Source organism: Trachemys scripta, chromosome 10 (genome assembly GCF_013100865.1).
Source record: "Trachemys scripta elegans isolate TJP31775 chromosome 10, CAS_Tse_1.0, whole genome shotgun sequence".
NCBI lineage: Eukaryota > Metazoa > Chordata > Testudines > Emydidae > Trachemys > Trachemys scripta.
The window spans coordinates 35564089-35586715 of record NC_048307.1 but is presented as its reverse complement, the minus strand read 5'-3'; the positions used below and the strand labels follow the sequence as shown (position 1 = coordinate 35586715).

The following is a 22627-nucleotide window of genomic DNA, read 5'->3' as shown; positions in this document are numbered from 1 at the left end:
CCTTCAATAACAGACTCATCACCTCATGGTTTGATTTTAACAGGCTGGAAGGAACTAGCATCCAATATGTAAAGTGCAGACTGAAACTTCCCAAGCACCTTTCAACCTCAGTGAGGTACACTTGCAGCAGCTCAGGCAGAGAAGACACCACATATGTCTTCACCAAATACAATTCTATCACGACAGGGATTATCAAAAAGAATTACCCCAGGGACAATAGTGACTGCCAAAAGTCATTGCCATATCCAGCTTCTCTGAAGTCAAATTGTACAAAATCGGAACCACCACCACCACCACCCCCTTCCTCTCTGCAAGGGCTCGCGGGGCAGACTTCAATGATTCTTAGTAGGCTTCGTAGAGACGCAGAATCACCAGGCTGCAGGTCCTCCCCTCCTCTGGCCTGCCCCTGCTCCAAGCCCTGGAATGCCCTCAGTGACTGGAGGCAGCACAGACCTGGTGGAGCCAGTTCTATGTCAGATATAGATGCCCCCCGCCCAGGACTGGAAGTATTCCGGGGGTGGGGAGGAGAGAAGCCTTACAATTGCCCTATGACCCTTGCACCAAGTAGGCTGACACAAAGGAGTCTTAAGCAATGAGATGCCCAGTGAGATTAAGTGATATTACTCCTGAGGGCATTGTGCACCAAAAATTTTTACAAATCTGCACACAATATTTTAAAATTCTGCAAATTTTATTTGTCAAATAAACCTCGAGGCTCCAGCATGGCACTGGGGAACACAGGCCACTGGCTGCACAGAGGTGGGAGATCACTGTGCAGCTTTCCCCGGGGTCACGGACTCAGTGGTGAGGCTGCACCCAACCCTGACACAGTGCAAGGACCGGGCCTGCACCAGAAACACCCCAGACCCCTGCCCCTCTGTGCCAGGTGCACCAGGTGTGGGCAGGCAGGCTCAGCAAGGCAGGATCCAAGTATGGAGGGGATTAATGTGGGGGGATCCAGGTGTGGGTTGAAAGGGTTCTGCGTGGGGCAATCTGGGTGTGGGCAGCTCAGTAGGGGATCCAGGTGCGGGGGGAGATCTGGACACACAGGGGCTTATTGGGGGTTTCTGGGTGCAACAGTAATGGGACTCTGCAGGGGGGTCCTGGTGAAGGTAGTTGGGGCTCAGCAGAAGGGGTGTCTGGGTGTGGGGGGGATAGAGCATGGGAGGGGTGTCTGGGTGGGGGGGGGCTCGGGGGGGGGGTCCAGATGCTGGGGGAGTGGGACGCAGTGGGGTGGGGATCCAGGTGCAACTGGTTGGGGCTTGGTATGGTGGGGATCCGGTTGGCTTGTCAGGGTGGTCCAAGTGCAGGGAGAGTGGGGCTCATCAGGGAGGTTCTGAGTGCAAGGGGGTGGATGAGGCTTAGCGGGAGGGTCTGGGTATAGGGGGGGGGGGTCTGGATGCACGGGGATTGGGCGGATGTGAGAGCAGCTCCCTGTACAGAGATCCCTCCCCCTGCATCTGAGAAGCGATGGATGCAGAAAGCACGGGGGGGCTGGGGTGGGAGGAAGAGGTTGCAGAGCTTCTTACAGCTCGGGGAGAAATCTGGGGGTGGGTCTGACACAGCTCCGGATGCCGTGCAGGGGAAGAGAAAGTCCCGTCCTCCACAGCCCAGCTGGGACTAGCAGCTGAGCTCGGCAAAGGGTAGGAGTCACCAGCCAGGTCTTCCCAGTCCAGCCTCCCCCCACACAGTGATTTACCTCTCTACTGGCTGCTCCGGACACCTGAAACATATTGCCGGGGGGGTGTCACATGACCGCTCTTGTGGCTTCCCATCAGAAAGTCATTTTTCTGTGGGGAAGCAAATAAATCTGCGGGGGACATACATTCTGCACATGCACAGTGGCGCAGAATTTCCCAAGGAGTAGTGATATGTAAAGGTCATAAAGGAAGTTTGTGGCAGAACCAAGAACTGAACCCAAATTTCTTAAGTTCCAGCCTAATACCTTCAAATACCTTTGCTAGATAGGTGTTCTGCCCATTTTACAGATAATGAAACTGAGGCAGAGAGAGACAAAGTGATTTTTCCAGGGCCACACAGTGAATCATTGGAGAGCTGGAAAAAGAACTTGGAACATGATTCCTAGTTGAGTGCTCTACCCAACTAGATAATGATTCCATGAGTATAATCAAGGGGCCAAATTCAGAGCCACTACAATAGTGAAATTCCATTGGAGCCAATGGAGTTCCATCTACTTACACCAAGTCTGAGTTTGACCCTAAAATGACTAACAGATAATTAGAAAAAATTATAACAGTTTCAGCTTTACACATCAAGTAGGAAAATCCAACAAACCATTCTGTATGAAATGGTTCACCGTGATTTTTCATGACAGTATTACACAATTGGAAACCTGATAAAAGATTCCATTCCCCATAGCTTAAGGCTATACTTGAAAAGATTTGTCCATGAATGCTTTAGTAGCTGTTATCCAAATCTGATTAATCAAACTGTCCTCTTCCAGCTTGAACACTGAACACCAATCCCCTTTTTGGCAACACAACACAATCTCACTAGACGGCTTTCCCAGCTGTGGTACTAAGCTTTATATACAAGAGTTTTTTTCCTTCAGGTCTGTTCAGATTTCCCCTTTGGTGCCAGCACTTGCAGAATGTTACACTGGAGGCATCATATTCATCTTTGTGAAACTCCATTTCAGTACATGAGGTAAGTAAAGTTAACAAAGTTCCAGCAAGGATGTATTTGATCCAGTGTGCTCCTATTAACCTCCTGCTATCCAGTCCCAGGGCTGCAGCAGTGCCATTTGATGTCAAAAGTTGGAATTAGATGCCCAGTTTGCCAACATTTCAGTGTTCCTCAGCTACAGAGGCACTTCACAGCAAACAGAGATTAGGGCATCCTGGTTACAGAGCTACTGGGGTGAAACACCAAACTGTTAGCTCTCTTTACATCATCCTGTCATTCAAGCAGTGGCTGGAAGAACCCATGGTTCAACTCATGAAGCTGAGGCAGAGGGTTTTCCCCCAGTGAAAAAGGGAAGAAGTTCAGCTTGCAAAACCTCACGGCTCGCCCAGAAACCTCCTGGAGTTTGAGGGAACTGTTACTATCTATATGGCAACATTGTACCTTGCATCAGTACCAGCTCAAATCCCACCCAACACAGGCTAATCATTCATTCAGCATTAACTTGTACTGGGCTGGCCCACGGGTGTTAGGGAGACTATCACAGACAGCAGGTCCCTGCCCTTCCACTTAAATAGGATAGGGCTACTATCAGTAGCAGCTCCTCAGGGTTGGAATTGCTGTTTTGAGACAGATACAGTATGGTCTTTACTCACTGTGGGGAAATTGACTCTGAGTTGGCTAACAGGTCCCTGATGGCCACTCAGACTATCTCACCCCCACCTAGGCTGAGATATTTTAACACAATGCACATTGCTTGCTGGGATTGAGCAGGAAACTTGTGCCCTACTGATAGTCTTGGGTTGGACTACGTTTCAATGTAGCATACAAGCTGCCCCATCTTGCATCACATACCTGCTTTTACAGACACTGGAGACAAGCGAAAGCAGGAATGTCAGCAGCATACACACAGGCACAGAAGCCTGCTTCATCAGTTCCACGATTATACTGGCTTCCACTCCTTCTGACTGCCAGTGAGTCAGCTTGATGGGCCCATCATCGTATCTGTCTGTCATGAACAGTACCTTGCTCTTTGCAACGGTGTCAAACACAGCACCTAGTTTTGAGGCATCATTTCCCTTATGATCAGCAGATGTGGTCAGGTTGTCGGTGGGATGCAGCTGTGAAAGCATTACTTTGCGCTGGTCATAATATACTAAGATGAATTCATCTTCCTTGGGGCTGCTAGGGTATTTCTGAAAGATACAGCAGCTCCAAAACTTGCTGTCTCTCTCTTTGCTGAGCTGTATCCAGGGCTCATGGGAAAAGATTGTGCTGAGATCTTCCAGGAACTTGTCCAGGACCTCTTCCTTCTCCTGTTTGCTGTTACTCCATGAGCCCAGCACACACATATTGATCTGAGTCACCCGCTGGACTTCAGAGAGATATTGCTTCACCTGGCCAGGAATAAAAGGGAAGTGGACCACAGCGAGGACAACAGCAGAGTTCTGTTCTGGGATCCAACGGCCAACCAAAAGGCCACTTTCTGCTGTGGCACAGCAAGAGGGGAAAAAGACCTTAAGAACCATGACAGCAATCCTGGAAGAATGTAATACCTGCCAATAAATACAAAAATAAAACTTAAGAGACTGTGGGTAAAGGCAAAGAAAAAAAACCTTAGTTTAATGAAAGCCATTGCTTAGGAGATCCAGTAAAGTTCCAAAACACCAAATTCAAGAGCGAGCTGAGACCTGCCTCTGCATCTTAGATTAAGAAGCTGACATTGGTACTATTAGCCAAGTGGCATTTAAAATAATAGGTGAAAGAGGGACTTGGCACATTTCTGATAAACACAAGCTCTTCAAATGCCCTTGTAGTGGAGCTTCCAACACAAGGGCATTTTGCGAGTGTTGGAATCACCTCTCATAACTCTGCACTAAAATCCATGCAAATTGCTGGACAGGCTCCAACCAAGGGTCCATCTAGTCCAGTATCTTGTCTCTGACAGCAGCCAGCAGTACATGGCCCAAAGAAAGGAGCAGAAACTTTGACATGGATAGTTGTATAATAACCTGCCGATACGGTAATGTTTCTCCCTAACTCCTTCAATTAGAAGTTGACTTATGCCCTGAAACACGAGGACTTATATCCTCACTTATATCATTGGAGCAGGAGATATGCTCTGCCACAGACTCACTGTGTAACTTTGATCACGTCACTTAACTTCTCTGTGTCCCAGCTTCTCCACCTGTAAAATGATAACTGTTGATCTACTTCACAAGAGGATTGGAAGGCTTAACTGATTAAAGTCTGATTTAATTCCTTTGATAGAAGGTCCTAAAGAAGGGCAAATATTATATTCACTTATTATCCCTGTTTTGCCAGCAGTCCCTGACCACCCTGCAATCTAAAGTAGTTTTTTTCCTCCAATTCAGGGAGAACACATTTCTATGGTTTTATAAATCACCTTAACAATAAATAAATACATTTTGAGCCTTGAACTAGCTGACAATGTCTCTTTACATAATGCTGAAGCATCTAATAGAAATATAATTGCATTAAGGACGGTGCTTCCTCAGAATAATCAGCATCCGGTGACTGTTGTCCTTTTCTGTCCTTCAGTGCTGTGCTAGGGATGTGAAAACTCCATGAATCCCTCAGGCTGGCATCTTTGTGATGGGAGCAGTCAATTGGAAAGAGAAATACACAGTATATTTATAACATGTTGAGAGTACACAGAACAGGGAAGTCCCTGGTGTGTGTGTTTTTCTCTCTATTTAATAAAGTTTAACTGATCTACTGAATCTATGCACCTTGCAATTTGCTATGAAAAGATACACTTGTCTGTGATGGGGAGGGTGATGGGGAACAATTAAGTCAAGTCACTTGACAAGTCACATAACCCCCAGCCTGCCAAATGCAATGGTAGGAACTGACTGCTCATGGATGAATTCCTTTCAGCCCCTTGAGGCAGAAAGGTGAAGTTTTCTTGGCATGTGTTGGCAGTGGGGCAAGCACCACAATTGCTGCTATCAAAGGCAAATATCTCTCGGGTCTGAATTTTCCCCGTCATTTCACAACAGCTGAGGCCACCTCAATACCTGCACTGAACAGGGTGCATATGCGTGTTTTTGGGGATTTTTAGTGTAGCAACATAGGTGCAGAACTCTGAATGTTGCTAAGAGCAGACAGTCCCCTTAGCTCCTGAGGGGAGTGAGCTCCTTGCCTTGCTGTCTGACAGTCCCCTTGGGCTGACTGCAAGAGCAGCATTCACAAGCCACAGAGGGAGTTACATCCTTCTCTCTTGGGCCAGAGGGATAATTTCTGCTATGTAGAGCCTTTGAGGAAGTGGAATCTTAGAAGAACCTCAAATAATTATTAGTGAAAGGTGAATAAGATTGTAGATGTTTCCGTTTTAATAGTCTAAGGTATTTTTAGTAACATGACATAGGTAGGATTGGAAGGATTATATATATATATATTTTTTTCTTCAAATGGTGACACTTATCCTGCCAGTGTATCTTTAAAGCTGAATTTCTATTTTTAAATTTTCCAGGTAGTGTCAGCAGTTTTAAAAGTGCTATTATAGCAAGAGATTTCCAGTGTCCTCTGCTACTCTCCCTCCACAGAGTCCTTGCCAATTCAACCATCATTTTAGAAACAGATTGCTGTTTCATGTAGCTTTAGCATTCATTTTGTTCTCAACTTTTTATAACCCCCACTAAGAAGAATGAAGGTAAAATGTCTCTATTTTTCCCTTCTCTATTTGGGAAATATTGATTGTATTTCTCTCCTCTCTCCTCCTGCCACCCAGAATTAACCTGGAGTTATTTACTACCTTAATTGTGCATCAATATAAATAACAACACAGCTCTGAATGTGTGTGTTTGTTAACTGCTGGAAATCGAGCAGAGGGAGCTCAGATACTACTTTTAAGGAGACATGTAATATCTCTACAGCAGGAAAATAAATTGTATCATGTTAATATGTTACTACAACATATTTTGGTAATCAGGGAAGCAACCTGGAAACTCATGAGACCTGGACTTATTTCCAACTCTGCCAGTGACTTGTAGTGTAAACTGCCTCATTCATTTCAATAGGTTATATCTGAAAACTAAAGATTTTAAATGTCACCACAACCTAGTACAGGGGTGGCCAACCTTTGGCTCCGGAGCCACATGCGGCTCTTCAGAAGTTAATATGCGGCTCCTTGTATAGACACCAACTCTGGGACTGGAGCTACAGGTGCCAACTTTCCAATGTGCCAGGGGGTGCTCACTGCTCAACCCCTGGCTCTGCACTTAGGACTTTCTGGGAGGGAGGGGGAGGAACAGAGACCTGGCGCTCCCACTCCACCCCTTCCCGCCCCTCCCCTCAGCCTGCAGTGCCCTCACTCCTCCCCCACAGAGCCTCTTGCATGCCATGAAACAGCTGATCAGGAGGTGCAGGGAGGGAGGAGGAGACGCTGATTGGTGGGGCAGCTGGTGGGTGGGAGGCGCTGGGAGTGGGGTGGGTGAGCTGATATGGGGGCTGCTGACATATTATTGTGGCTCTATGGCAATGTACATTGGTAAATTCTGGCTCTTTCTCAGGCTCAGGTTGGCCACCCCTGACCTAGTATTTCATTGCTGATCATTTTAGCAGAAACATCCACCAAATGTACTTATTTTACCAAAATCCCAAACTGCCTATCACTCCCTCATAGATGCCTGCTACTCAGGTGTCCCCACCTTCCCCCACCCCCCAAACTTTTCCAATGCAGTTATACATTGCCACTATGAAAATCTTTGGAATACTGGAAATGGAAAATGTGGGGACACCATATAATAAATGCATTAATATAAAAATAAACAAAAGTTAAAGTACTCATTCTATAATTCATACTCAACTCATTAAAAACCTTGATATTTTAAGGTATCATTTTCTGCTTTTCAAATCTGACTCTTTCCTAAGGGATCTAAGCTTCAGAGAAAGCATTCCCAGAGGACTGGCTGGGTCAGAGTACTTGTAATGCTCTATGTCCATTACCGTGTTGCCAGCTCAAATCCAGTACTGGTTGGAAGTGAGTGAAAGCTGCTACTGTCATTGGATGTTCAGTTGCCTCTATGAAATATGTTGTGACCTCCTTCTGCCTCCCTAGCATTACTTCTGGCCACATCACAAAATCACCTCAACAACTGGCATCACTTAACCATCTTGTCATCTCTCTCAGTCGAGAGGCCAAAGACCAAATGAGCCTGAACTCCCTTCTCATCCCGAGACATGGTTTGTCCAGGACAGGAGCGAGAAACATTGGCAGATTGTACCCACTCTGGAGATGAATACAAGAACTTCAGTCCACAGGGGTGCCAGGCTAGAACCATACAAGAGCACAAACCCCACTTCTAACCCCGCAAGAGAGATCCTTGTTCAAATACTGCTCTGTGAGCTGGCTGCCACCAAGCTGCCTCCTAGCTTACAACAGGCAGGAGAGTTCTCTGCCTCCAGAACTGGCATACAAGCTGTGGAGCCATTGGCAGAGGAAACTCTCTAGCTAGCATCTAAAGCAGAGTGCCAGCCTGGAGAAGGAATATGTACAAGCACAGAACTGGTGTACACTGCAATTTCCTTCAGGCTGGCAGAAATAACTAGGCTCACTCACTGGGCTTCATTTTAACTCCTTCATGGCTATATATGTACTGCATGGCTCTTGCCAGAGTATTTCATTCTGGTGCGGAAATCACTTGGGGCACATTTCAGCCCCTTTGTTTTAATGGGTTCTTGTCACAAGCTCAGATGGCTTTAGCTTGCCAGAGGTAGGGGAAGCACCAGACCCTGGGATCTGTGCAGATTAAGAAAGGACTGAAGCACAGGGGATGAAGGAGCCTGACTGTGGGTGCTCAGTGTCGCTGATCCCATCCAGGTAGCCAGAGCATACAGGGGAGCTGCCAGCATCAGGAAATGGAGGATACGGTGCAAGGACCCGAGAGAGAGACATGCCCTTCATCAGAGCAATGAAACACAGGTGAGCAGATTACAATAACCTTTCCCCAACTAATATACTCCACATACTGTAACTCCTCACTTAATGTCCTCCCGCTTAACGTTGTTTCAAAGTTACGTCACTGATCAATTAGGAAACATGCTCATTTAAAGTTGTGCAATGCTCCCTTATAACATCATTTGGTTGCCTGCTCTGCCCACCTCTTGTAAGATTCTGTGGAAGAGCAGAGACTTTACAAGGGAGCATTGCACAAATTCCTCTTCTCCATCTCTCCCAGCACCTCCCAAACAGCTGTTTGGCGGCAGGGAAACGCTGGGAGGGAGGGGGATGAGAGGAGAAGCGCCACGTCTCCGCTCCTCCCCCTCCCTCCCAGAAAGTTCTAAGTGCTGCCAAACAGCTGTTTGGTGGTGCTTAGGACTTTGAGGGTGAGGGGGAAGGAGCGGGGATGTGGCGTGCTCCGGAGAGGAGGTGGAGTGGGGGTAGGAAGAGGTGGGCCTGGAGTGGAGCGGGGACAGGAAGAGGCTGACCTGGAGCATTCCCAGCAAAGTCGGTACCCGTTCTTCTCGGCGAAGCTGCCGCTGCTGCTGCGAAGGTGCTTCCTAGCACCCTTGCCTGCAGCGGGCTGTGCCGGGGGGGGAGGGAATCCAGGGGCACGTCCCAACCACAGTACTGTACAGTATATAATGCCTTTTGTCTGCCCCAAATTTTTTTCCTTGGAACCTAACCCCCCGCATTTACATTAAATCTTATGGGAAAATTGGATTTGTTCAACATTGTTTCACTTAAAGTTTCATTTTTCAGGAACACAACTACAACGTTAAGTGAGAAGTTACTGTACTGTCTCTTGCAGCCCCCACCATCACTGTGAGCCCACCCTACCTCTCTCCATAGTTCACACCACACAGTGCCACCCTTTGCCTGCCCTCACAACACCACCTCTCCCCACTGCCCCCAATCCTCTAGCGTGACCTCTTCCCAGCATGCCCCCTCCCTCTCACATTCCCCCAGCGTGACCCCCCCACTGCTCCCTCCCTCTCACATTGTCACAGCGTGACCCCCCATTGCCTCCTCCCACAACCCCCCAGCGTACCCTCTCCCTCTCATAATTCCCTATTGTGACCTTTCCTGCTCCTTCCCTTGCAGCCTCGCCACCATGACTTCCTCCCAGTCTCCACCCGAGCCCCCCTCCCTGCAGTCCACGCCTTCACCCCCCCAAAATTACCCCCTCCGCAGGGAGTGACCCTCTCCTACCCCAGTCAAACAGACAGCGGGCCGGACCCTCGTGACATTCAAGCCACTTCCGGGTGTTGCTGGCGAGTTGCTAGGAGACGCGGTCTGCCGCTCGGAGAACTCCGTGTCTTCCGTTCCCCAATGCGTCCCGGGCAGGCACTGGAAGCCGTGGCTCTAAGGTTCCGCAGCCTGCAGCGCTCCACCCCTCTCACAGTGGGGCGGGTGGGGAGCTATCCAGCTCCCCAGGCATACGGTGCCCGACCCCGGCAACCCTGAATAGAAGGAGGGGCCTGAGCTGTGCGTGGGGTGGGAGTGTGGGGTTAATATAGGGCCAGCAGCTTCCACTCGCTCCCACTCATGATGCCTTGGCAAGGGGAACAGGCACCCTGCAGCACTTCACTTCTGCCCCCAGGGCCATCTTTCACCCCCAAAGCCCCTCTATAGGCAACAGATACATTGTCCCTGACCGGGGTGCCTGTCGGCACCCAGCCAAAGAGAAGGTGCCAGAGGCCTGATGACACCAGCATCACTCACCCCCAATGACCATAAACTGTGAGTCAGGCCACAAAAGTCAAGAGCTTGGCTTTAAAATAATAAGTTGGGGTCCTTGATCATAGACTCATGGAGCTCAACACAGAGAAGGTTAAGAGGTGACTTGATCACAGCTTAATTACTTTCTTGGAGAACAAATATCTGACACTCTAGTCTTGTAGACAAAGGTATAACAAGGTCCAATGACCGGACACTGAGGCTAGACAAATTCAGACTAGAAAGAAAGTGCAAATTTTTAGGTAAGGGTAATTAACCACCAAAGGTCACAGTGGATTCTCCATCACTGGCAATTTTTAAATAAGACTGGATGTTTTTTAAAAAGATCTGCCTTAGCTCAAACAGGAATTAATTCAAGGAAGTCCTCTGGCCTGTTTTATGAGGTCAAACTAGGAAATCACAGTTGTCCCTTCTGGCCTTATAGTCTATAAAACTGTACAAATCTCACCTTTTATTTAAAAAAAAAAAAGTTTCTAGCCATGATGCTTGCAGAGAAAAGCCTGAAAATGTGACTCAGTTTCACCCTGAAGTCCCAAAAACCAGAAGGCAAATAAAAAAAAACCCTCAAGAGGTATTTTTGTATTTAAAAACTCACGATTTTAGAGCAAGTCTTATGTTTTTTGGGGGGTGGAGGGGCTAACATTACTTTTGAATGCTAGGATCTGGCAAAACTGTGTCATGCCAGCTTCACATTAAAATGTGATTTGCTGACACAGCATGATGTTAAATGTTCCAATGTGAACATCATGTTTTCCCAGTGCCCAAATCTGTACAGTCTCAAACTCTCCAAAGTAGCAGCTCCCTGGATACAGGCTTGTAGGCTGCTGGCCTATCTCCCCAGCCCAGGACACGCTCTCACTGCCACACAGAAGTCTCTTTCAGGCCCTTCCTGCAGGGCTCAGTTTATTAACTCAAACACAAAATAGGCAAAACAGAGCAGTTCCTTTGCCAACCCTAGCATAAAGCTCCCAGAGTTTTCCCCCAGCCTCTCCCAAGGCTGAAAGAACAATACATCCTTCCCTTCAAACCACCACCCCCCAGGGTGACCAAATGTCCTGATTTTTGGGTCTTTTTCTTATATAGGTTCCTATTACCCCCTACCCCCTGTCCTGATTTTTCACACTTGCTATCTGGTCACCCTACCCCCCCCCCCCGCTCCAGAACCTACTGCAGGAGCACATCTCCCTCCAGCAGCTCCTGGTAGTTGAGCACGCTCAGCCTTTACAACAGCTGGGTCTGATAATTGAATAGGGCTGGCTAGCCACAGGCTCCATGGCTCTTAAAGGGGCAGGCTACACTGTTACAGTAATAAGGCTGATTGTGGTTCTGGAGGCAAGCACATAGGGAGATCTGTCTTAGGGAGCAGGTATCCCACAGTTACAGCTGTCAGTATTTTTTGTGCATAAAGTTTTCCTGACCCAAAATATGGTTTTATAAATGCTGAATTTTTTCATGGGAAAGTGTTGATTCAAACCGAAAACAATCAACCAAAACATTTAGAATGAAGATTGGTCACTAAAAATTTCTTGCAGGGAAATGCAGGATTGTTGTAGCTGTGTTGGTCCCAGGATATTAGAGAGACAAGGTGGGAGAGGCACTCTCTCTGTGTAAGCTCAAAAGTTTGTCTCTCTCACCAACAGAAGTTGGTCCAATAAAAACCTCACCTATCTTATCTCTCTTGCAGGGAAAATGTCAGTTTTCTAACCAGCTCTGCTTGCTGTGTCCAATGCTGTTAGCACAGCCCACTGTCCTGTGACCCAGCCCCTCTACCTCTGTGCATTCCTCTCAGCTTGTCATGCATGTTGCCACGACAGCACTTCCCACCCCAGTCATGTTAGCAGGAGTCCCAGTGCCAAACCTAGGTCTCTCCCGCATAGTAAGGTGGAATCCCGCCCCAAGACACTGGACCAGTCTTGTTCTTTCCTTTTCTATCAGCATCTCTCGATTCCTTCTTCCCCCATATTTTAGCAACTAAGAGGAGCAGCAAACTGAGAGGGATGCCCTAGCAGCCACATCCACCTGAGCATCTGGGTGGAGATCCTCAAAGGTATTAGGCTTCTAACTTCCACTGAAATGAGTGTATCAAGCCCTGCAAAGAGAAACTCAGGCAGGGACAGCTGTGAGAGAACTTACCCCCTTGCCTGCTTCTTTCCTAGGCCTCGGGATACCTGAGAGCAGTGAGTGCACTACATCATACATTCAAAATGTAACTGCTCTGCTACAGCAGGCTGAACCTACTGATAAGGACAAGCTGCCTGGCTTAACTCTTCAAATGCTGGACCCAACTGGTGTAACAATGTCTGAATCCCTGAAAAAGCTAGTGGGCCAACTTCTTCCCCTCCCCCAAAAAGGTCTGAGTAACTCCCATTGACCTCAAGGGAGCTGCTCTCACCTTGTGGTGGGTGAATAGGGCCACTGGTGTAAGTCTATTAATGATAATGGAGTCATCTCAGGGGCAAATTTGGCCAACTAGCTTTTTCCATGTACTCACACCCCTTCTGTCTCATATACACATAGTCCACCCCCATCCCCACTTCCTCAGACTGATTTGGACTGGTACACGCATTCAAAAAGTGATCATGTCTTTGGAATCCCAGACCAAGACTCTTTTCTGAAGGCTGGCCTGGCTTAGGGACTGTGGAGAATACCCAGGGCTTTTGGATAACTGGGGAGTAAAGGGAAAAATAGCTAGGTGTTTGGGAACAGGGAAGATCTTATGCTGGGGTTCAGATCTCTGGGGAATGGAAGGATATGGTGCGGGGAATATGTAACTGGGGAGTGGATGGGAGAACATGTTTTTAGGGAGAACGTGTGCTGCATTGTGGGGGAGAGGGTAAAATGGGCTTAGTCAGGGCCACCAGTGCTTAATTTCTGCCAGGGCTTGCCAGAGCTGAGCCCTGGCACTTCTAGGCTTGGCAGTTCAGAGCCCCGGCACCTCTGGCTTGCTGCGTCAGTTATGAAAGTAAAAAAAAATTGCTTGATCCCTGGCACCTCTTTCATTACAAATTAAGCACTGAGGACCTCCTCCCCTCAGGTCTCCCCTAGATCCAGAACTGTGCAAGGGAGACTCTCCAACACACTCTGGGGGAAACGAGGACCCAGGTGTTGCCTTCCCTTTTGCCCCACCTCTCAAGTGGCTTTGGGGAAAAGCTTGCAGAGAGGAGCCAGCCAGATATTCCAGCTGGTAGGAGCAAAAGCAGCCCAAAGCAGGGATCTCAGAGAACTCGCTACAGTTCTGAGTGGACTTTCTCTGCCCTACATGAATGGCTGTTTGCTCCAAACCTCCCTCTCCTTCATGGCCTCATCACCTCAGCTTCACTCCCCTGCTCCCTTACCCTCTTCTCCCCCACCTTGTCCCCTCGCTCCCCTTCCCTTCCATATCCCCTCTCCCTTCGCTTTCCTTTCCCTCTAGAGGGTCTCCTCCTATCTAAGCCCACCCAGAAAAAATCCATGGCACTACTGGTAACTTGCTATTTGCTGCCAGCACATTGTTCACTCTGCTGGTGTATTCTATGCTGTCCCCTGCCCTGGATCTGTCTTGTCTAGTTATATGGTGAGCTCTTTGGGACAGGGACTGTGCAGTGCCTAGCACAATGGAATCCCATTATTGGATGGCCCTTAGGCACTGCTGTAATAAATATGATTAATAATAATAATATGTGGAGGTGGTGAGGGGGGGCATTCATAATCTCTTCCTCCCCATATTGTGTCACCTAGCTACCTGCCTAGCTCTTCCTGGGCCATCTCCCCATCTTCTTTGATCCTGTCCTCGTATCGGGAGGGGGCCTGGGATCTGATCCAAAGTATGGCAGCTTGGTGGGTGCCCTGGCTGTGCCGGAGGGAAAGTCCTCTCCATGATTCACCTGGGGTGAAAGAAGCATCGGCTGTTCTCTTAAATCAGCCGGACGGAGTCAAATCTAGCGCCTGGTGTAACTCCACCATGGCCTGGGTGATGTGGGAGTGAGTGGCGTCTGAACAGCTTACTCCAGCTACCAGTGCGTCAGTTACAAAGCCTGGGGAGGGCTGTGAAATGACTGTAACCCACACAACCCCTCCTGGGTGGGACACCCTCTTCCTTCCCTCCCACACCACTTCTGCAGCATGTTGCCCTTTGCTGATAAGGTTCATGTGTGCCTTCACAGACTCCTGCTCTTGGCTGTCCAAGGTGGCAGACAATTGTGGCATGACAGAAAGGTGTGGGGCTCAACCCCAGCTGCGGGGTTTGCAATGCTCACTACCAAGTGTAGGGCACTCAGTGCCAGTTGTGGAGTGTGTCTGTGCAACATTCACTACAGGACTATGGGGTAGTCAATGACAGTTTTGTGTGTGTGTGTGTGTGATGCTCATTGCAAAAGTGTGAGACACTCAGTCCCCATGGTGCAGTTGTGTATGTGTGTGTTATTGTATGTGTGTGGAATGCTTGCTGCACAAATGTGGGGTGCTCAGTCCTGGTTGTGTGTGCGTGTATGTCATGATCACTATAGAAATTTGGTGATCTCAGATGGTAATCTTTTTAGTGTCTCTATTCTGAACTCCTTGCTTTCTGTGAATATTTTTCCAGCCCTGGGATGTGCAGTGTACTCAATGCCCTTGATACTGTCTAAAACATAAAGGCCAAACAAAACCATCTGACCCACAAATAATCAGTTATCTTTAATGTTTAACTCCATCCTGATGACGGCTATTGTGAACTACACACAATGAACAATGCTACCCTGTTTCTGACCTAGACTTGATTCTCAATTCACACCATCTTCCTTGATGCCATAAATGTGAAGACCCAGTCAGTTTGAGATTGGTATGTGTTCATGACAGGTAGCTATACTAGCATCTGGAACGGAATAGCATTTACGTGCAGGAGGGATGAGAGGGAATTCTAAGTAATCATGACACATCTTAAACTACTGTAGTGGAGGTGACCCAATCCAAATAACTCAGGTAGAATTCTGGGGTCCCAGTTCTTGTCTCCGCCAGCAGATGTCACTGTAAGGCAATCACACGGGGCACTGGGTTCCCTAAGTAACTGAAATAAATGGTTTCAATGCAGAACTCTTGAGCCCTATCTAGGAGTTGGGTTTGGACTGTCACTGGCCGCCCAAGGATTATCGGGACTATAGGGGGGCCTCACACGGTATTTAAAGACATTGACACAATTATCCCCAGAGTCTGCTACTAAAAGCAGCCCAGAATTGGAACAAGCCACTCCTGCAGGCTTCCGCAGCCCCTTAGACACCAGGCAGATGGGAGACCCGCTCTTGGGGAACAGGTGGACTGCTCGGTGCTGTTCATCTGCCACAATGATGTTGCCTTCTACGTCGGCACAGACCCCAGCTGGGTTGCCAAACCGGTGCCCGTATCTGCAGCCAAGGGAGCCCACCAGCTTATGGCTGCTATTGAAGAGCTTGACGTCACCACATTCCTCGCTCACAATGAACCCACCATCACGTGCCAAGCAGACATAGCGGGGTCCACGCAGGTTGGAAACAGAGTGGGTACTCTGTATCTTGAAGGTGTGGTCCAGAGCAAAACTGTGGACTTTGCCCTGAGTGTAGTCTGCTACCAGGATCCTTCCTGTGGAGTCCACTCCAATACCCCTGGGAGAATCAACCTTCCCGATTTTGATCCATTCCCCTTTGGAGAATTTGGAGTGATGGTTGAAGATGTGGATGATTCCATTCATCATGTCGGTTACAGCCACCATCCCTGCCCGAGTCACAGTCACATCTTCTGGCAAAAAGGATTCACTTTTCCTTCCCTTTACCACACATGGCAAGGACTGCAAAGTCTGACCCGAGAGAGTGAGGATGTGGACCCAGGGTGCATTCTCACTAGTCACATAGATAGAGCCATCCAGCGAGCAATGGATTCCGCTTGGTCCGCCATAGCGGCAGCCATTGGGGTTGGGGATCTGCTGAACCAGGTCATTTTGTCGGTAGTGGAGGTGGTTTCTGATGTTGTCCAGGTCATGGCAGATGACTTTGGCCTTCTCAACCAGCTGGTGGACTTGATGTTCTGTCACCATGCCCATCCCATGATGGTTGCTCAGAAGTGGGCTTGCCTTCTGGAGTGTAGTGTCTGATTTCATTTGGAGCGTGTAAACAGTCTTCAGAAGTTTCTCTTTCCGCCGGGTGGCCTCCAGAGTATAGTCCATGGCTAATCTCTCTTCCTGTTTGGAAAAAGTGATACAATCATTTCAGTCCCCACTGAGCAATATCATCTGAGGGCAGAGTCTGATTGCAGATACACTAGTGTAAATCCAGAACAGTTCCATTGTCTTCAGTGGACCCATGTATTTAAGACCAGATTCTGACCTCTTATACAAATATATATATATAAGAAATAAAGGCAAACAGGGATGGGGTTACCCATCCAAGACTCTGGTATTTCCTAAGAAACAGGGCCACATTCTCAGCTTGTGTAAACTGGCATAGGTCCATTGACATCAGTGAAGATTACACTAGCTGAGGATCTGGCGCAGGGTTTTTATAATTCACAGTGGTGTCAGCGCAGGCTAGCCTATAGGATCACCAGCTCTGCATCTGGTACTCTTTGTGTTAGTGGGCTGGCCCCAGCATCACTTAATTCATTTTTTTCTGTAACTCTATTTATTGAAGCAACATTCAATATTTGCCTAAACCAGTGATCCCAAAAACTGTGGGGCTCAGAGGAATGTTCGGGATGGTGTGTGGTGGGGCGCGGGCCAGACACTAAGGGGGTTGGGGAGGGAGCGCCACTCAGCCCTGCTCTGCCCCCAGCCCAGCTCCAGCCCCAGCTGCAGCTCCACTCCACTCTCAGCCCAGCTCCATCAGCCCCAGCTGCAGCTCTGCTGCTCCGCCCTCAGCCCAGCTCTGCCCTCATTCCCTCTCCATCCCCAGGCCAGCTCCTCCCCCATCCCCAGTTCTCCCCCAGCTCCACCTTCAGCCCAAGCTCCTCTGCTGAGCCAACTATGCAGTAATGGAAGGGGTTGTGGACCGATTCCATTACTGGTAAGGGGTGGGGTGGGGAGGTGCGACAGGAAAAGTTTGGGCACCACTGGCCTTAAAGAATTAGGCAGATTGTTCAGATGTGGGTTTGCCCTGTTTGCTCAACACCAGTTTTGTTTTCAGTTTCAGATGTAGTCTGCAGCTTTGCCAAGTGTGAAAAAAAGTAGTCTTTAAAGAGTCAGAAGGCATGGAAAAAGCACACAGCGTCTGTGTGAGATTTATCTGGTGACTTGCACTCTGAAATAAATGCCTGTGTATTTATTTAAAAAATCAGACATTCAAAGATATGTAATACTATTGTAACCAATGTTAACACAGTGGGGTTCTATGTCTTCCTCTAGAGAGGTTTATGTCTGCTACTGCTGCCCTTAAACTACTGTAGCTGCTCCTTTAACTAAAGCAGAAGTGCCTCCTAATTTGAAAGCCAGAGGTTCCACATTCAGACAAGTCAGCCAAGGGTGTTGTTACAATTTTATTTGAACCTGATATCAGACATAGGGGTTGGGAATTTTCTCTCCTTCACCTCTTCAAAAAATAAGACAATTAGGAAATTAAATGCACAAAACTCAGGAAATTTAAAGATATGGGCCCCAGTCCTACGGTTCCACACAGGCTGACTCCATTGCAGGATCAGGGCCACGGTTCCCATAGTAACCTAAAGGGCTACATTACACAAACTCACTGCATGACCATTTTAAATAAGAGGAAACTGACACACTGTGAGGCTGAGCGACTAGAGCCAAGTTAACACGCCCAGTGAAGAGTTTATCTGAGAGAAGTAGCCTTTTTAAAAGTCCCTGTATTTCCATGAACAGACTCTGATTTCTGCATATTTGTACTTTTTCAATGAGAACCCATTTTAGCTGTTAGTGGTTGTTTATGAACAATTACTTTGGCTAGATCTTGTACTATGTTCTTTGTAGCATGTGACTGGTCATCAGCACATGATGTTGTCACTGCTTCTTGACTAGATGAGTAAAACTTTCCAAACAAATGCAGGAGGGGAAGGCTTCAGGTGCAAGTATCCATCTTGGAGTGTAATTTCCCTTATTTGCATGCAAATACGGGAATGTCTATGAAAACCAGCCATTCCCTATACAGCCATGCAGACAAAAATCCCATTTGTGCAACAGTTTGTGGAACAACAAAAACATAGGCACAAATACGGTCGAACCCAGTTGTTCTTTGGATCTGGGGGTTGGGAATGCAGTGCTGCAGATTTCTTCTCCATCTAATTTCCATTCACTCAGCTCAACTACATTGCAGCACCATGCAGTGACCAGTGCACCTTGGAGCTTGGCCCCCCTGCTCGCTCACGGTGCCAATAATAACCACCTTTTGGTTAGTAGATCTCAAAGCACTTTACAAAGGAGGTCAGTGGCATTACCCCCATTTTGGGTATAAAGGAATGGAGACAGAGAGATAAAGTGCCTTGTCCTAGTGCAGGGGTCAGCAACTTTTCAGAAATGCTGTGTCGAGTCTTCATTTATTCACTCTAATTTAAGGTTTCCCATGCCGGTAATATATTTTAACGTTTTTAGAAGGTCTCTTTCTACAAGTCTTTAATATATAACTAAACTATTGTTGTATGTAAAGTAAATAAGGTTTTTAAAATGTTTAAGAAGCTTAATTTAAAATTAAATTGCAGAGTCCCCCAGACCAGTGGCCAGTATGAGTGCCACTGAAAATCAGCATGTGTGCTGCCTTTGGTACCTGTGCCATAAGGTTACCTACTCCTGTCCTAGTGCATCCAGGACTCAAGTCCAGCATTCTAACTCCTTGGCCACACAGAAATACACACACCCATAGGTGTACAGCATAGGCTCATACAATATACACCTTTCATAGAATATCAGGGTTGGAAGAGACCTCAGGAGATCATTTAGTCTAACCTAGGGTTACCATACGTCCGGATTTTCCTGGACATGTCCGGCTTTTTGGGCCTCAAATCCCCGTCCGGGGGGAAATCCCAAAAAGCCGAACATGTCCGGGAAAATAGGGACATGCGGGGCCGGGGGTGCTGGGCCGGGCCGGCATGGCACCCCAGGGCCCAAGCCAAGCCAGGCTGGAGACGCCGGGGCCGGGGGGGAGCCGCTCAGTTGGGGGGGGTAGACTGGGCCGCGCCTCCTCCCCTCCCCCTTTCTTACCTGCTGCCTGCTTCAGGCTTCCCGCGAATCAAATGTTCGCTGGAAGCAGGGGAGGGGGCAGAGACTTTGGGGAAGGGGTGGAGTTGGGGCGTGGGCGGGGCTGGGGCCCCGTGGACTGTCCTCTTTTTGGAGGCTCAAAATATGGTAACCCTAGTCTAACCCCCTGCTCAAAGCAGGACCAATCCCTAGATGGCCTGCTCAAGGATTGAACTCACAATCCTGGGTTTAGCAGGCCAATGCTCAACCCACTGAGCTATCCCTCCTGCTCCTGTCTCAAAGATTGTCAGAGTCAGCAGTCATCACAGCAATAAGCATATTACAACCAGAGCTTTGTTGTGACATCCAAGCTTGGGCACTTATTGAGACAGCAACTTCGGTCAATGGTTTCCAGCTTGCTTAGCTAAACGTGGACAGTTGATTCTGTAACCCTTCTGCCAGGCCAAGTTGATAGCAGCAAGGGCCGGGTTCAGTACATAGGGGTCCCTTCCCAACAGCGTGACACAGAACCAGCTCGAGCCCCCACCCAGTGACCTGGGAAAATCTTACACAAACCCCTAGGCGCCTCGAAGAGGCAATATTTCCCCTCTCGCAAGCACAGAGCCTCGGTGTAGCAGAAAATGTTTAATAACATGAGGTAAACGACATAGCATTAAATTGGGAAAACACCACAACTAGAGTTCATAGACCAAACCATGAGCGAAGACCCACCCCAGCAAATTGGGCCGTGTCCTCTCCCGTTGGTTCTTGAAACCAGCGACCCAAGAATCACCAAAGTCCCAAAAGTCCACCGATCCCAAAGTCTCTTGAGTCCAGCAACCCAAGAATCACAACAGTCCCAAAAGTCCGACAACCCCCCAAAGTCTCTGTCCCTGATCAGTGCAGCCCCAGAGTTCAAAAGGGGGGGGGTGTGAGCAGGGTGTTAAGGGGCACCTTACGTGATCCGAGGCCAACCGGCTGCTTCTCCATGGGGTTCCACCGCAGCCTTACCATGAACTGCTCCACTCCACCTGCAGTCCCACTCCTGCCGTCCCACAACTGCTCTGGCAGCTGCTCCGCTCCCCGACCTGTGAGCCGCGCCGCTCCGCTCACCGACCTGTGAGCCAGGCCGCTCCGCTCACCGACCTGTGAGCCGCACTGCTCCGCTCCAGCCGTCCCTTGGGCCGCTCCCACAAGGCTCTGCTAGCTGCTCCTCCAGCCGCTCCGCTCACCAACCTGTGAGCCATTCCGCTTGCCCCCGCTAAGCTAAGTTAGCTTAGCAATATAGCTTCAGGCTCCCCCACTAGTTAACACAGCCTCAGTGATCTCAGCTCTTAAATAGCTTTAGCTCTTTTGCAATTTCAGCTCTTAGTGATTTCAGCTAGTAGTAGGGGAGCCCCAGTGCTGGTGCACTATTGGCCCAGAGTGAATTCAGGTCAGCAGTCTGTAACTAGACTCCTAAGGGAATCAAAGTTAGCTCTGACATTCAACAGTGGAGAGAGGAGGAGGTGCAATTGGTGTTTCAGGCCCACAAAAGGGACCCACACCACCAGGTACCAATACCTGCCCCCAACCTCTCTCAATTCACTGGGTTTTGTAACCCATGCCCCTTGACAAGCAAATGCTACTTAGGTAATGGTGAATGACCCACTCAGTCCTTCTGTCATACACCAGTTCCACTGGCCTTGATTCACAGAATCAGGGTAACAAAACTTTATTCTTCCTGCCCCAATAACAGAGAAACTGGGGATCCCACACCAGCCAAAGTAACCACTTTGAGTTGCTGTTGTTTCCTGCCAGGCGAGTGGGTGTGCCTATGCAAACAAGATCAGCCCCTGGAGTTCTTTTCCACACTCCCCATAATTCACCACCAGATGTCAGGGTAGAGCTCATCCTGACTCTGCTTACAATTCCATAGCTGAATCCCTTTTCAGAAGCATCAAAATGCAGGCCTAATTTTGAGGCCTAACTATTGATTGAGGTGCCAGACTGTAGATACCCAGACGGGACCATTTTGGCCTAAACAAAGGCACAAAAACACAGCCCACGGAAAGCCGAGGAAATACATTGCATATACCTTTGTTCTGCTGTGTGCGTGGAGAGCTTTTCCTCCCACTGGCTTGTTGCTCCCTTGTTGCTTCCCACCTCCCTGCAGCGCAGGTCTCGCAGGAAGGGATGAGCTGGGCTGTGAGCTGCTTTTGTTGTTAGCAACCGAACTTGGCTCGACTCAGCCACTCACTGTGCCTGTGTCAACACGACTGGGCTGCCAAACCCAACTAGGGCTGGGCCTTTGGAAGCAGAGCGGGCCCATTGGGAAAGGCAATGCAGCACACTAATGGGGGTGCCACACCTGTAGGGAGCAGGGCCAGGAGGCAGGGAAATAGGGATCGTCCCATCACTTGCACCTTCCTCTGAGGATCTCAAAGCACTTTGCACACATTAGTGAGTTAACTTTTGCAGCAGGGCAGGATTATCACCCCCATTTTACAGATGGGGAGACTGAGGCACAGGAGGTTAAAGACCAAATCCTGCCCTGGGCTGTGCTGGTGGGAGAAGAGGGCATAGGGTGCTCAGCACCAGCACAGGGTTCTTACCTAGCTCTCAAGAGAATGCTAGGAAAGGGGCTGTCATCCGTAGCCGGAAGGCTTGCTGCTCCTTCTCATGGGGGGCAGGTGTGCCCTGGTAGACTGAGTACATGGCTGGGGGAGTCAGGACTCCTGGGTCCTTTTACTGACTCTGCTGCTGATTCACTGTGTGACCTTGGGCCAGTCACTTTCCAGCCCTGTGCCTCAGGCTTCCCATCTATAAAATAGGGGATAGTGATTCTTTCCCAACTCTGCGAGGCGCTTTGAGATCAATGAATGAGAAGCTGCTACGCATTATTATTGTCAATGAAGCAGCTCGGTGCCCCTCCAGTGCCCAGTCTATCTCATGCTTCCATCTTGCTGGATGACTCTTGTATTAACAAGCAGGTCTGTTCTCCTCCACCCCCTCCATCATGGCTCCGACTGGTAAAGGCAGGATTTGCTCTAACGGAATACCCTACTCAAGGTTACATGGCAAGATGGTGGCAAAGACAGGAATAGAAGCCAGTTCTCCTTATGCCTGGATTTATGCTGCAACAACTACTAGACCATGCTTCTCCACTTCCAGCTGCTCTCCAAAGACCAGGT

The 22627-nt window shown here is 48.7% G+C and overlaps 2 protein-coding genes across 5 annotated transcripts in view; both read right to left on the bottom strand.

The window, feature by feature from the left end:
- Nucleotides 1-9937, bottom strand: part of PIGQ (phosphatidylinositol glycan anchor biosynthesis class Q) — a 41428-nt gene extending 31491 nt beyond the window's left edge. Inside the window, exons 1-2 of one of the 4 annotated variants that reach the window (XM_034783941.1) lie at nucleotides 9821-9937; nucleotides 3499-4199 (exon numbers count right to left, since the gene is read on the bottom strand). In XM_034783941.1, coding sequence (XP_034639832.1) covers nucleotides 3499-4172 — 674 coding nt within the window. In that variant the 5' untranslated portion in view covers nucleotides 4173-4199; nucleotides 9821-9937. Of the gene's footprint in view, nucleotides 1-3498; nucleotides 4200-9096; nucleotides 9157-9689; nucleotides 9729-9791 lie in introns of those variants that run through there. The other 3 variants (XM_034783942.1, XM_034783943.1, XM_034783940.1) reach the window with 3 other exon arrangements.
- A 4946-nt stretch (nucleotides 9938-14883) lies between these two features.
- On the bottom strand, nucleotides 14884-21610 carry NHLRC4 (NHL repeat containing 4). Its single transcript, XM_034784318.1, has 2 exons — nucleotides 21532-21610; nucleotides 14884-16514 (listed from the first exon to the last, which is right to left on the bottom strand). The coding sequence occupies exon 2, from the start codon at nucleotides 16497-16499 to the stop codon at nucleotides 15408-15410; it is 1092 nt and encodes a 363-aa protein (XP_034640209.1). The 5' UTR covers nucleotides 16500-16514; nucleotides 21532-21610; the 3' UTR covers nucleotides 14884-15407.
- Nucleotides 21611-22627: the final 1017 nt, after the last annotated feature.

Coding starts and splice junctions, on each gene's coding strand:
- NHLRC4 (XM_034784318.1), bottom strand. CDS start 16,499: ATGGACTATACTCTGGAGGCCACCCGGCGGAAAGAGAAACTTCTGAAG.